Source organism: Scyliorhinus torazame, chromosome 18 (assembly GCF_047496885.1).
Source record: "Scyliorhinus torazame isolate Kashiwa2021f chromosome 18, sScyTor2.1, whole genome shotgun sequence".
Taxonomy (NCBI): Eukaryota; Metazoa; Chordata; class Chondrichthyes; order Carcharhiniformes; family Scyliorhinidae; genus Scyliorhinus; species Scyliorhinus torazame.
In genome coordinates, this window is record NC_092724.1 from 17,833,054 (window position 1) to 17,847,417 (window position 14,364).

The window sequence follows — 14,364 nt, forward strand, 5'->3', positions numbered from 1 at the left end:
GTGATCGGGGCCTACCGATCGGCGGGCGGGCTGGTTCCGTGGGGGCCTACTTTACTCCGCGCCGGCTCCTGTTGGGCTCCGCCATATTGCCCGGGGGCCGGTGTGGAGAAGGGAAATCCCGCGCATGCGCGAGTTCGCGCCGGCCCTTCGGCGCCAGCTGGCGTTGTGGACACCACTCCGGCATCAACCGAGCCCCCTAGAAAGTAGAGAATTCCTCACTTTCGGGCGTCGGTTTTCACGCCGGTATGGGGACATAGCCCCATTATTGGAGAATCCTGCCCGCAGTCTTTCAGTTAGGACGTGGTTCTGTCCATGTAAAAGATCCCAAGACACTAAGAGCAGGGTGGTTCCCCATGTTGTCCTGTTCAATATTGATCGCTCAATAACCGATTATCTGGTCATTGCCACATTGCTGTTTGTGGGAGCTTGCTGCGCAGAAATTGCCTGCTGAATTTCCTACATTACAACAGTGGTGACATTTGAGAAGAAGTGTTTACAAACCGCTTTGGGTATGTGAAAGGCACTATCTAAATGCAAGTCTTTCTTCCTGCCACTGTGTCCGGAATTTTCCGGCCGTTGGGATTCATTTTCCCGTCGGGTTCACCTGTGCGTTTCCCGGCGGAATGGGGTGGCTTCAATGGGAAATCCCATTGACAAGCGATGGGAGTAGAGAATCCCGCCACCTGAGAACGGCGTGCGCCGAGAAACCCGCAGCTGGGGGACCGGGGAATCCAGCCCTGTATCTCCGGCTGCCAGAGGTCACCTGAAAAGTGAGAGCCTGTTGGGTATGGGCAGACATTTATTACGGTCTTGTAATTTTGGTGTTTATTTTTCATGAAGGTGATGTTTACTTCTTGAGGACTCATCGGAAGCTGAACTACGGTGAAGCGGTGAAGGTGTGCGAGAAAAGCGGGGCATCCATCGCCAAGGTGGGCCAGCTGTACGCAGCCTGGCAGGTGCAGCTACTCGACCGCTGTCAGGCAGGGTGGCTGGCAGATGGAAGTGTCCGTTACCCCATCGTCAACCCCCGTGCCAAGTGTGGCGGCAAGGAGCCCGGGGTCCGCAGTTTCGGCTTCCCGGACAAGAAGCGCCGACTCTACGGGGTCTACTGCTTCAAAGAGAAGAAATGAGGGAGGTGGAGAGTGTGTGTGGGAGGGAGAGAGAGAGGGAGAGTGAGGACGAGTGTGGGAGAGACAGAGGGAGAAAGATGATAGGGACAGGACTTTGAGAGGAGTCAGAGAATGACAAGGTTTTAAAGCAGAAACTGCAGCTGATTTGGAACCTGGAATAACATTTCGCAATCTCAGGCTAGACATGGTGAATATAAAAGGCCAAAGTAAATGCAGTTATGTTTATAGATTAGGAGCACTTCTAGCTTCCATTTATTCTCTGGAAATAGTGCATGCTTTGGAATGCAATGTGATGATTTTCAAAATTCTCAATGCCATCCTTCCAGAGACGCTGGGAAAGTATCTCCACAACAAACATAGGGGCTCCTCACTCTGAAATTAGGCTCTTCTACTCTTTGTCTAGATTAATGTAAAGTCCCTTTGCCTGCTATTTTACAGGAGGAACTTGCCTTTTTATTGCCTTTATGGGATGTGACCCTCATTGACAAGGCCAGCATTTGTTGCCCATCCCTAATTGCCCTTGAACTGAGGGGCTTGAGAGGCCATTTCGAGAGTGCAGTTAAGAGTCAACCACATTGCTGCGGGTCTCTCGTCACGTGGAGGCCAGACCGGGTAAGGTTGGCCGATTTCCTTTCCTAAAGGACATCAGTGAACCAGATGGGTTTTCACAACAATCGATGACGGTCGTCGTGGTCCCCGTTGCCGGGACTAGCTTTCAATTCCAGGTTTATTCATTGAATTCAACTTCCACCAGCTGCTGTGACGGTGGCGGGATTTGAAAATGTTTGCCCAGAGGTTGAGCGTCTAGTCCAATGACGTTACCAGAATCGCCCAATGTTTCAAATACCACCTCTACTGAAATGATTTTGTGTAAATTTGGCAAGCACTAATATTTAAAGGGCCCAACTTGTTCTCCTTGTGCAAAGATTAACCAATCAGGACTAGGTGGGGTCATGGTTGGAGGATGGTCACCATGCTCTCCAGTCAGAACATCTATTGCCCTTGGTTGATACTGGGCTACATGAGGACCCCAGGGTGCATGCTAACTGAGATGTTCTCAGGGAAGACAGCAGTGATGCCACGCCCAATCATTGTCAGGGACCCGTCAGTTCTTAATAATCATCTTTTATTGTCACAAGTATGAAGTTACTATGAAAAGCCCCTAGTTGCCACATTCCGGTGCCTGTTCGGGTAAGCCGGTACTGGAATTGAACCCGCGCTGCTGGTCTTGTTCTGCATCACAAACCAACTGTCTAGCCCACTGAGTTAAACCGGACCATGTAGGCCGCAGTTGGGTGGTGGAAGGATTGGACTTACCCACGGTGCCTCAGACTGAAATAATCAGCTGATGTCACCAATGGGCGTCCACGTTTAACGCTGTGAAAATGAATGTGTTTTGAAGGAATTAAATTTGCGTGCCTGAGTCACCAGGCGGCTTTGCGGAATTCCACCCAGGGAAGGAAGGGATAGGAGGTGGGAGCCTAGGGAATTGAGGGGAAGAACCTCATGGGGTGGCACGGTAGCACAGTGGTTAACACTGTTGCTTCACAGCTCCAGAATTGCAGATTTGATTCCCGGCTTGGGTCACTGTCTGTGCGGAGTCTGCACGTTCTCCCCGTGTGTGGGTGGGTTTCCTCCGGGTGCTCCGGTTTCTTCCCACAGTCCAAAGATGTGCAGGGTAGGTGGATTGGCCGTGCTAAATTGCCCTTAGTGTGCAAAAAGGTTAGGTGGGGTTACTGGATGACGGGGATAGGGTGGAGGCGTGGGCTTAAGTAGGGTGCTCTTTTCAAGGGCTGGTGCAGATTCGATGGGCCGAATGGCTTCCTCCTGCATTGTAAATTTTATGTCTCATTAATTATTGGGTCTGGGTTTGAATCCTACCCAGGCTGATAGGGTGGCGCCTCTTGTGTCTACTACCTGCAAGTGCACAATCTTCATCCTCCCCACAGTGAGTGTGACTGTAGCACACAAAGAAAGCCTTGATCCACCAGCCATTGGCAGATTCAATCAGAGAAAGCTGAGACATGGTGGTGTACGACAAGACATATCACACGAGGGACTGCCATACTCATTTTGGGATCAAAGCAAATAGAAACATAGACAACATAGGAGCAGGAGGAGGCCATTCAGCCCTTCGAGCCTGTTCCGCCATTCATTATGATCATGGCTGATCATCCAACTCAATAGCCTAATCCCACTTTCCCCCCATTTCCTTTGATCCCCTTCGCCCTAAGTGCTGTATCTAACTGCTTCTTCAAACCGTACAATGTTCTGGATTCAACTACATCCTGTGGTAACGCATTTCACAGGCTAACCACTCTCTGGGTGAAGAAATATCTCCTCATCTCTGTCCCAAATGGTCTACCCCTTATCCTCAGACTGCGACCCCTGCTTCTGGTCACCCCCACCATCGGGAACATCCTTCCTGCATCTACCCTGTCCAGTCCTGTTAGAACTTTATAAGTTTCTATGAGACCCCCCCCCCATTCTTCTGAACTCCAGCGAACACAACCCTAACCGATTCAGTCTCCCCTCGTATATCAGTCCTGCCATTCCAGGAATCAGTCTGGTAAACCTTTGCCGCACTCCCTCTATAACTAGAGAATCCTTCCTCAGATAAGGAGACCAAAACTGCACACAATATTCCAAATGTGGCCTCACCAAGACCCTGTATAATTGCAGCAAGACGTCCCTGCTCCTGTACTCGAATCCTCGCGCAATGAAGGCCATACCGTTTGCTTTCTTTACTGCCTGCTGCACCTGCCGGCTTACCTTCAGTGACTGGTGTACGGGGACACCCAGGTCTCGTTGCACATTCCCCTCTCCTAATTTATGGCCAATCAGATAATAGTCAGCCATCTTCTTTTTGCGACCAAAGTGGATAACCTCATATTTATCCAAATTATACCGCGTGTGCCATTCATTTGCCCACTCACTCAATTTGCCCAACTCACACTGAAAGATTTCTGCATCCTCCTCACAGCTCACCCTCCCACCCAACTTAGTGTCATCTGCAAATTTGTTGACGCCGGCATCAAAACCGGCTTGAGCGACGCCGGCGCCAATGAGCCTCCAGGCCCAGTTATTCTCCCCGTCCTCGGGGGCTAGAACGGCGCCAGAGTGCTGTGCGCTGCTCCGGCGCCGAAAGCCGGCCCACCACGGCTGGCGCGGGTCCGTGCATGCGCGCCACGGCCGTCTCCGTGCCAGCCCGCGGGCAACATGGCGGAGCCCTACAGGGGCTCGGCGCGAAAGAACATAGGCCCCCTCCCCGGTTCCCCCGATCGCGGCCCTGGCCACCGTTGGGCCCCCCCCCCCCCAAACTCCCAGAGTCGGCTCCCCTCGCCCCCACACCAGGACAGCCACTGCAGCAGAAAACCGAGGTCCCGCCGGGTACGACCACACGCAAATTTAGATAAGGGAACAAAATATCATGGCCGGGATTCTCCGAGCCCGCGCCGGATGGGAGCGGCGTGGCAGGATTTGCGTGCCCCCCCCCGGCGATTCTCCGACCCGGCGCGGCCTCGGAGAATCCCGGTCATGAGATTTTGTTCCCTTATCTAAATTATTAATATATATTGTGACTAGCTGGGGTCCTAGCACGATCCCTGCGGTACCCCACAAGTCACTACCTGCCAATTTGTAGAAGACTCGTTAATTCCTACTCTTTGTTTCCTGTCTGCCGACCAGTTTTCTTCCATCTCAATAGACAACCCCAATCCCATGCACATTAATTTTACACGCTAGTCTTTTGTGCGGTACATTGTCAAAAGCCTTCTGAAAGTTCAAATGCACATCCACTGGCTCCCCTTCATCAATTCTACTAGTTACATCCTCGAACAATTCCAGTAGATTTGTCAAGCATGACTTCCCCTTCGTAAATCCATGCTGACTCTGTCCGATCCTGCCACTGCTTTCTAACTGCTCAGCTATAAAATCTTTGATAATGGATTCTAGAATTCCCACTACTGACGTAAGGCTTACTGGTCTATAATTCCCTGCTTTCTCTCTCCCTCCCTTTTTAAATAGTGGAGTTACATTAGCCACCGTCCAATCTGCAGGAATTGTTCACAGTGTATAGAAACCTGGAAGATGACCACCAATGCACCTACTATTTCTAAAACCACCTCCTTCAGTACCCTGGGATGTAGATCATCAGGCCCTAGAGATTCATCAGCCTTCAATCCCATCAATTTCCCCAACACCATTTCTCTACTGATAGTGATCACCTTCAGTTCCTCCCTCTCGCTAAACCCTACGTTCCCCAACATTTCAGGTATCGTATTTGCTTCCTCATTTGTGAAGACAGAACCAAAGTATGTATTTAGTTGCTCAGCCATTTCCTTGTCCCCTATTATATATTCCCCTGTTTCTGACTGTAATGTTATGGGCCAGGGTTTAGAGAACCCCAAAGTTTATCATGGAATTCACCTGACCCACAACTTTGAATAGATTGTGGTTATGGGGACCACAAGGGCCTACTTTACAGGTGTGATGCAACAGAGATCTAAAGTATTTTTAAAGCAAAACCATGTTTATTTATGAATCCAATTAACACTTTATAAACCAACAGTAAACATCTTAACAACTATCAACACAAATAATCCCTGCAGATACAATATTCTATAAGTAACCCTTCCTAACTTTCCTAACAACATCCATATGTTAAACCCTTTTCAAAGAAAGACAGCAGGTTTAAATTCTCTACAGAAACAGGTATTACTTTGAAATCCTCAAATGAGCTGAAGACAGTCTGTAGCTCATGGAGAGAGATCATTATACAGCTGCTTGCTTTGCCTGCAGCTATCCAGCTCTGAAAACACATCTAAAATACACTGTAGCTGCCTGCTCAAAAACTGAAGTAAAAAAGACAGACAGCTCCACCCACACTCTGACATCACTGCAGTTATTTGATAAACACCCATTTCTTAAAGGTACATCCACTATAGCTATTTGATAAACACCTAGTTCTTCAAGGTACATCCACTACAGCTATTTGATAAACACCCAATTCTTAAAGGTACTCTCACATGTCAGTAAGGTACCTACATTTGGCTTCACCAATCTTTTTCTCTTCATGTACCTAAAGAAAGGTTTACACTCAGTTTTTATGTTCCCGGCAAGCTTACGTCTGTATTCTATTTTCCCCATCTTTATCAATCCCTTGGTCCTTATTTGATGAATTCTAAACAGCTCCCAGTCCTCAGACCTGTTGTTTTTCTTGGCCAATTTGTGTGCTATTTCCTTGGATTGAGTACTATCCCTAATTTCCCTTGTAAGCTATGGATTGGCCACCTTTCCTGTTTTACTTTTGTGCTGCAGGAACAAACAATTGTTGCAGTTTCTCCATGCGCTCTTTGAATGTTTGCCATTGCATATCCACTGTCATCCATTGAAGTAACATTCCCCAATCGATCATAGCCAACTCACGCCTCATATCATCATAGTTTCCTTTGTTAAGATTCAGGATCCGAGTCTGAGAATCAACTACTTCACTCTCCATTTGGATGAAAAATTCTATCATGTTATGGTCGCTCATCCCCAAGGGGCCGCGTACAACTAGATTGCCAATGATTCCATTCTCATTGCACAGTACCCAGTCTAGGATGGCCTGTTCTCTAGTTGGCTCCTCAACATATTGATCCAGAAACCATCCCACATACACTCCAGGAATTCCTCCTCTATGACACTGGGGCTCATTTAATTTTTCCAATCTTGTGCAGATTAAAATCACCCATGATTACAGTTGTTCCCTTATCACTTACGTCTCTAATTTCCTGTTTAATGCCAACCCAACAATATCACTGCAGTTTGGGGGTCTATGTATGACACCCACTAATGATTTTTGCCTCTTGTTATTTCTAAGCTCTACCCAAAGCATTGTCGGAGCTAATATCCTCCCTCACAATTGTCTTAATTTTCTCCTTGATCAGCAATGCAACCCCACTGCCTTTTCCTTTTTTTCTGTCTTTCCGAATACTGAATACCCCTGGACATTCAGTTCCCATCCCTGGTCACCTTGCAGCCACGTTTCCGTAATCCTGACTATATCATAACCGTTCACGTCTATTTGACAATTAGTTCATCCACTTTGTTGTGAATGCTCCGGGAGTTAAGGCACAAAGCCTTTAAGCTTGTCTTTGTAACATTACTAGTCCCATTTCCAATATTTTTCACTGTGGCCCTTGTTTGAATCTGGCCCTTGGTTTATCTGCCTGTCACTTTTTTTATTCCCCTTTCTGTCTTTTGTTTTTGTCCTCCTCTGACTCCTTGCATAGGTTCCCATCCCCCTGCCATATTAGTTTAAACCCTCCCCAACCACTCTATCATCAGTCCCAGTCCTGCCCACATGTAACCCGTCCAGTTTGTACTGGTCCCGCCTCCCCCAGCAGCGGGCCCAATGCCCCAGGAATCTGAAACCCTCTCCCTCGCACCATCTATCCTGCTTTTTCTACTCTGACTAGCATGTGGCACTGGTAGTAATCCAATTGCACATTATGGAAATAGTGTACAAGGGAAATCCACACTGTATCTAGACTTGTTATACATAACCTGGGGTTGGTTTGATGGTGACATTTGATGCCAAAAATGGGAATTGACTTTCTGCCTTAACTTATTCACTCAGAAATGAGGCGTTGACTTTCAATTTTTGTTTCTGTGTTTTTGTCACGGGATGTGGGCAATGCTAGCATCCGTCATCATAGGTTACCCATCCCTAATTGCCCTTGCTGTGGATCCGGAGTCACGTGTAGGCCAGACTGGGTAAGGACAGCAGCTTTCTTTCCAGATGGGCTTTTACAAACATCGACAATTGAGTCGTCAGTTGCAGATTTGTTTGGGGGGAAATTAAATTCCATCGTCTACCGCGGTGGGATTCGAACCTGAGCCACCAGAGCATTATCCTGTGTCTCTGGATTTCTAGTCCAGTGACAATACCACTGTGCCACTGCCTCTCCTTATATTGCTTCTCTCAGCAATGCAAAAGGATGCCATCATAATGGGAAGATAAGCAGGAAGACAGGATCAGAGAAAACTAAACTCTGAGGGTTGATTAAAGTATTGAAACCTTTTTTCTCCAGTCAAGGGTGGGTCTGGATAGCATTGTTAAGGTTTGAAAGAGATGGAGTTTTTTTCCTGTTGTACAAGGAATTCCAGAATCAGATAGCGTCCATGAAGGCTGAATGGGGGATTGAGATGGTTTGTGGCGATCAGATGGTCAGCATTGGGAACAGACCCCCCCCCAGGGAATGTGGGTGAACAGGGACCTTTAAGGGGCTGAAGGCAGGAGGAAAATGACCCGGGATCAATGGTCAACATTTTGAACAGTATCTCCCAGGAAAAGAGAGTGTTTATTGGGCAGCTTGGGCACACATCTTTGGACTGTGGAAGGAAACCGGAGCACCCGGAGGAAACCCACATAGACATGGGAAGAACGTGTAAACTCCACACGAGCAGTCACCCAAGGCCGGAATTGAATCCGGGTCCCTGGCGCTGGGAGGCAGCAGTGCTAACCACCGTGCCTCCCCGGTTGATGCTGGATCTTTATCTGGAGGGGTGAGAGAAAGGACAGCAAGGTCACCCTCACTACGGCTGTAACTGGTGTTCAACGAAACAATAGCCCGTCCGTCCCTTCCGGATGTCGTTGAGTATTTGTTGTATCATATGTCAAAAAGGGAAATGTAACAGCGACATTGAAAAGTGTTGGATAGGGTGTGGGTGGGAACCTCAATCTCAACACTAGCAAATTAGCCTTGGTGAAGGGAGAGACTGACCACAGTATGGTGCCAATGGAAGTCGATGGAAGGAGGAAAGACCGGCTGATTTCCGGTTGTACTTTATCCATTCAAGAGTCTGCTCAGGGTAGCACACTCACCTCCAAAGGCTGTAGGTTCCTGTTTCACGCTAGTGAACTGAGCACTGAATCCCAGCCATGGAACAGAATCTGCTCCCAGGGGGATGTAAACGATACATGTTGCGTTATTTCACAGAAGGACAAGGGGGCCGTCTCCAATGTCCAAATCGGTAACAATCAACATCACAGAAATAGATCATCATTGCTGTTTGCGGGAGCTTGCTCTGCACTGATTTGCTGCTGTGGGTCCTATATCACAACCTCAAAGATCTTTTATCGGCAGTGTAGTGTTTTTTGGGACATTCTGAGATCATGAGAGGCGCTATATAAATGCAAATCTTTATTTTATGCAATCAGGGTCTCGTAAAGTATCGGGGAGATCCATTTATTTTGCAAATGTAAATGGAGATTGATCAGTTCTGTAAATGCTTGATGTATATATACAGTATGTAAAGCAGAATGAACACCCGCTCAATTCTAATAAATATTGAGGGTGAGTGTTTAAAACATTGTGTAAAATAAAATGTTCATAATGTACAGTCAAGCTGATGATGTCTACTCTGGCTGCTTATAAATGATGTTGTGTCTTTCCAGCATGTCCTGTGTGCCTGGCTTACACGCTAAACCTTTAACCTGATCCTTCCCTCCAATCTCCACCCTGCCAATCCTCAGGGTGCAGCGTCTCAGCCATGGTCACATCACAGAAGTGGTCACTCTGCAGGTGTGCGGCAAGGCAATGGCTGGCAGGAGGCTATTCCACTGTGGAAGGCATCACAGTAACCACTCCAGCTTCTGTTCTTACCCAACGTTGGCATTAGCAAACCTCCCAGCTCGCACTGCCACTGCCGCCATGAGCAGGAACCCTGGCCAATTCCTTTCCCCTGTCTAGTCCAGGGATGTAGAGGTTAAAGCCCCAATTGAGACTAGGCAGGAAATTGCTGCTGACACAGACAGTGCCGTGCCGAGGGGGTGCTGCACTGTTGGAGGTGTCGTGTTTCAGATGAGGCGTTAAACTAAGACACCTGTCTGCTAACACAAGTGGAAGTAATGGAAATCCCACTGCCACAGTTTCAAAAAAGAGGAGGAGAGTTCCCCCAGGTGGCCTGGCTACTATTTATGCATCGATAAACACTAAAAAGACGGGTGATCTATTTGCCAGCTTGCTGCTGCTCGGGACTTGCATGCAAATTGGCTGTAATATTTCCTGCATTAAAACAGTAACTACACTTCAAAAAAGTATTTGTTAAGCTGCAAGGTGCTGTGGGATGTCCTGAGGATGCGAATGGTGCGACATAAATGAAAGTATTTCTTTATTTTATTATAAGACCATAAGACATAGGAGCAAAATTAGGCCTCTCGCCCATCAAGTCTGCTCCACCCTTCAATCATGGCTTATATATTTCTCATCCCCATTCACCCGCCTTCTCCCCATAACCCCTGATCCCCTTATTAATGACAAACCTATCTATCTCTGTCTAAAAAGACACTCAGTGACTTGGCCTCCACAGCCTTCTGTGACAATGAGTTCCAAAGTGGTTAACACTGTTGCTTCACAGCACCAGGGCCCCAGGTTCAATTCCTAGCTTGGGTCACTGTCTGTGCGGAGTCTGCACGTTCTCCCCTTGTCTGCGTGGGTTTCCTCCGGGCGCTCCGGTTTCCTCCCACAACTCCCAAAAGACATTCAGTTAGGTAATTTGGACATTCTGAATTCCCCCTCAGTGTACCCGGACAGGCGCCGGAGTGTGGTGACTAGGAGATTTTCACAGTAACTTCATTGCCGATTTAATGTAAGCCTACTTGGGAGAATAATAAAGATTATTATTCACCACCCTCTGGCTGAAGAAATTCCCCCTCATCTCCGTTTTAAAGGATCGTCCCTTCAGTCTGAGGCTGTGCCCTCGGGTCCTAGTCTTTCCTTCTAGTGGAAACATCCTCGCCACGTCCACTCTATCTAAGCCTCTCAGTATCCTGTAAGTTTAAGTAAGGTCCCCCCTCATCCTTCTAAACTCCAACGAGCACAGACCCAGAGTCCTCAACCGTTCCTCATACAACATCAGTTAAGTCATTCAGAACAGGGGCTGAACTATTGGTACATTTAGCTCAGAGCTTTACCAAATAAATGTTATGCAACTGACAGGATCAGTGACATGCTGTGGTCAGTGCGTTGTCAGCCATATCCTCCTGTTAACGAATCGGATTGATACCACCCTCGTTTCCCACAGGGTGACAGCGCTCCTTCGCCTGTGATTGATGGATTAAAAACAGAACAGGAAACTGTTCAATGTCAATTAAACCGCTCAGCTGCTGGGTGTTTACATGGTCTTATTAAGGAAGCAGAATCCAGGGTGAGATTTGTCCTCCACAACGTTTCATAAGACCATAAGACACAGGAGCAGAATTAGGCCACTTGGCCCATCGAGTCTGCTCCGCCATTCAATCATGGCTGATATTTTCTTATCCCCATTCTCCTGCCTTCTCCCCATAACCCCTGATTCCCTTATTGATCAAGAACCTATCTATCTCTGTCTTAAAGACACTCAGTGATTTGGCTTCCACAGCCTTAAGCGGTAAAGAGTTCCACAGATTCACCACCCTCTGGCTGAAGAAATTCCTCCTCATCTCTGTTTTAAAGGATCGTCCCTTTAGTCTGAGATCGTGTCCTCTGGTTCCAGTTTTTCCTACAAGTGGAAACATCCTCTCTACGTCCATTCTATCCAGGCCTCGCAGTATCTTGTACATTTCAATAAGATCCCCCTCATCCTTCTAATCTCCAACGAGTACAGACCCAGAGTCCTCAAACGTTCCTCATACGACAAGTTCTTCATTCCAGGGATCATTCTTGGACCCTTTCCAAGGCCAGCACATCCTTACTTAGATACGGGGCCCAAAACTGCTCTCAATACTCCAAATGTGGTCTGACCAGAGCCTTCAGCCTCAGAAGTACATCCCTGGTCTTGTATTCTAGCCCTCTTGACATGAATGCGAACATTGCATTTGCCTTCTTAACTGCCGACTGAACCTGCACATTAACCTTAAGAGAATCTTGAACAAGGATTCCCAAGTCCCTTTGCGCTTCTGCTTTCCGAAGCATTTCCCCATTTAGAAAATAGTCTATGCCTAGATTCCTCCTTCCAAAGTGCATAATCTCTCACTTTTCCACATTGTATTTCATTTGCCACTTCATTGCCCACTCTCCTAGCTTGTCCAAGTCCTTCTGCAGCCCCCTTGCTTCCTCAATACTACCTGTCCCTCTACAGATCTCTATCCTCTATCCATGCCAGGATCTTACCCTGAACACCATGAGCTCTTAACTTATTTAACAATCTCCTATGCAGCACCATGTCAAAGACCTTCTGGAAATCTAAATAAATCACGTCCACTGGTTCTCCTTTGTCTAACTTGCTTGTTACCTCCTCAAAGAACTCTAACAGATTTTCCGGTGAATTCAATGGAAAATCCCATTGACAGTGGTGGGACCAGATAGATCGCATCGCCGGCCAATATTTTTCTTTGATCTCCGGCATGTGAAAAATACTTGGTGCATTGCAACATCTAGTGGTTGTTTTACCCGCTAATCTTTGGGCGAAGATTATGGGCGGGATGTTCCGTGCCTCTGCCACGTGTTCTGCGGCGGTGGAGGCTGCCTATCATTGGCCCCGCAGTATGAACATCTAATCCCACCGTTGTCAATGGGATTTCCCGTTGATTGCATCTCCCGCGCCAGGAAGCGGCATCGGCAAGACCGGAAGATCCCGTCGGCGTGAATGGCCAGAAAACTTTCGCTTATAATTATAAGCACTGCCAATTGCTGAAAAGAGAGACATGATGCTGAAGTTTCTCATTTTGCACTCATCAGTACAAATGCAAGAATGCCAAATTTTAAACAATCTCATCAATTTCTACAGTAGAAAAGAATGTTGATTGCTTGGTAAGTCAAATCTGATTGGCCGAGGGGTTGCCATGGAAAAAGCATCAGGGAACTCTAGGCTCCACAAGACCCCAGGTAATTCAAAAAAGGTGTACGTCTTGAATATATTCCTTTTGTTTGCAGAGAATGGAACCCTGTGTGTGAATGTATGTCGCTTCCAGTGAGCTTAAATGAGCCAGGTTACAAGCTCGACTGATTATCTGGTGATCGGTTATCAGGAGGGGAGGGGGGGTGGGATGCAGATTTGAGGTTACTATCAGATCAGCCATGATTTTATTGAATGGCAGAGCAGGCTCGAGGGGCCGAATGGCTTGTCCCTGCTCCTGGTTATATATCGGATCACATGACTGAGAAGTAAGAGTTCAGACAGGAGGAGGAGCTCCAGCGTCGTGTGGAGGTCCAAATGTGAAAACACTTGCTGTAAATAAAAAGTCATTGTTTTGAGAAACGGCAGCCTCGAGCAGCATACTTTGGGAGAATAGACAATCCCCCCAAAACCCCCACCCAAAAACACAACGAAACAACAGGTGATCACACTTCAGGGGAAAAAAAATGCTTCATTAGCTGTAAAGCACTTTGAGATGCCCAGTGGCCATCTAAAGCGTTCTATAAATATACACCGTTCCTTTGTCTTATGATTCAACAAAGCGTACTCTCCCGCAGAACCACAGTCAAGTTAAGTGTTGCTTATTCACTACATGCCACAGGACAATAATTAGTGAGTGTCAGCATCAAAGTCAGCTCGCAACCAAAATACAATTAATTTAATTTGTGTCACTGTAGGTTTCTTTAACCCCAAGTAAAAAATAGTCACCCTGGTTTTGAAATCCCACCACCCTTCCAGGCAGTGCATTTTACCTCATTACAACTCTACGTGTTAAATAAAATTCTCCTCATCTCTCACCTCTGGCACTTTTTGCCAATTACCTTAAATGCAAGTCTTTCCTCCTTTTTAGTCGCTGACTCTCTCCGACTGGCATCTGTTAATCAGTGAGCAACAAGCTGCTTTCTGGGGAAAAAATGCATCATTAGATGCTTCTGAATGCTGCCTGTCTGCGTGCTCGGGTCCTGCGCCACTCCCGTGTGTTGTTAGTAAGCAGAATCTTTCACTTCAAGTAAGGATTAATAAACCAACGAGTAAACTGTGTTGAGTCGGACCTTCTCTCCCCTCCCCCTCTCCCCATCTGCACGGTGTTTTTTTTCAGGAATCTGATTCGTAAATGAAGCCTCCCTGCGCTAGGCCCGATTTTTGGTCGGAGGCTCCATTACAAACACAATAGACACGGCAAGACCAGCATTTGCCACAGCAAATCGTGACAGAGACCACATAATGGATGCAAGACTACTCTGCAAAGTTGGCAGAATGCAACAACTGCGGCTTGCATTGATGCAATGCCTTTGACATCAAACGTCCCAAGGCGCTTCACAGTGGCTTACGTCAAATAGAATTTGACAGT

At 47.2% G+C, this 14,364-nt stretch overlaps 1 protein-coding gene across 1 annotated transcript in view; it reads left to right on the forward strand.

The window, feature by feature from the left end:
- hapln4 (hyaluronan and proteoglycan link protein 4) overlaps positions 1-9,523 on the forward strand; it is a 32,456-nt gene extending 22,933 nt beyond the window's left edge. Inside the window, exon 5 of the mRNA XM_072482253.1 lies at positions 841-9,523. Coding sequence (XP_072338354.1) covers positions 841-1,130 — 290 coding nt within the window. The 3' untranslated portion in view covers positions 1,131-9,523. The remainder of the gene's footprint in view (positions 1-840) is intronic.
- The last annotated feature ends 4,841 nt before the right edge of the window (positions 9,524-14,364 follow it).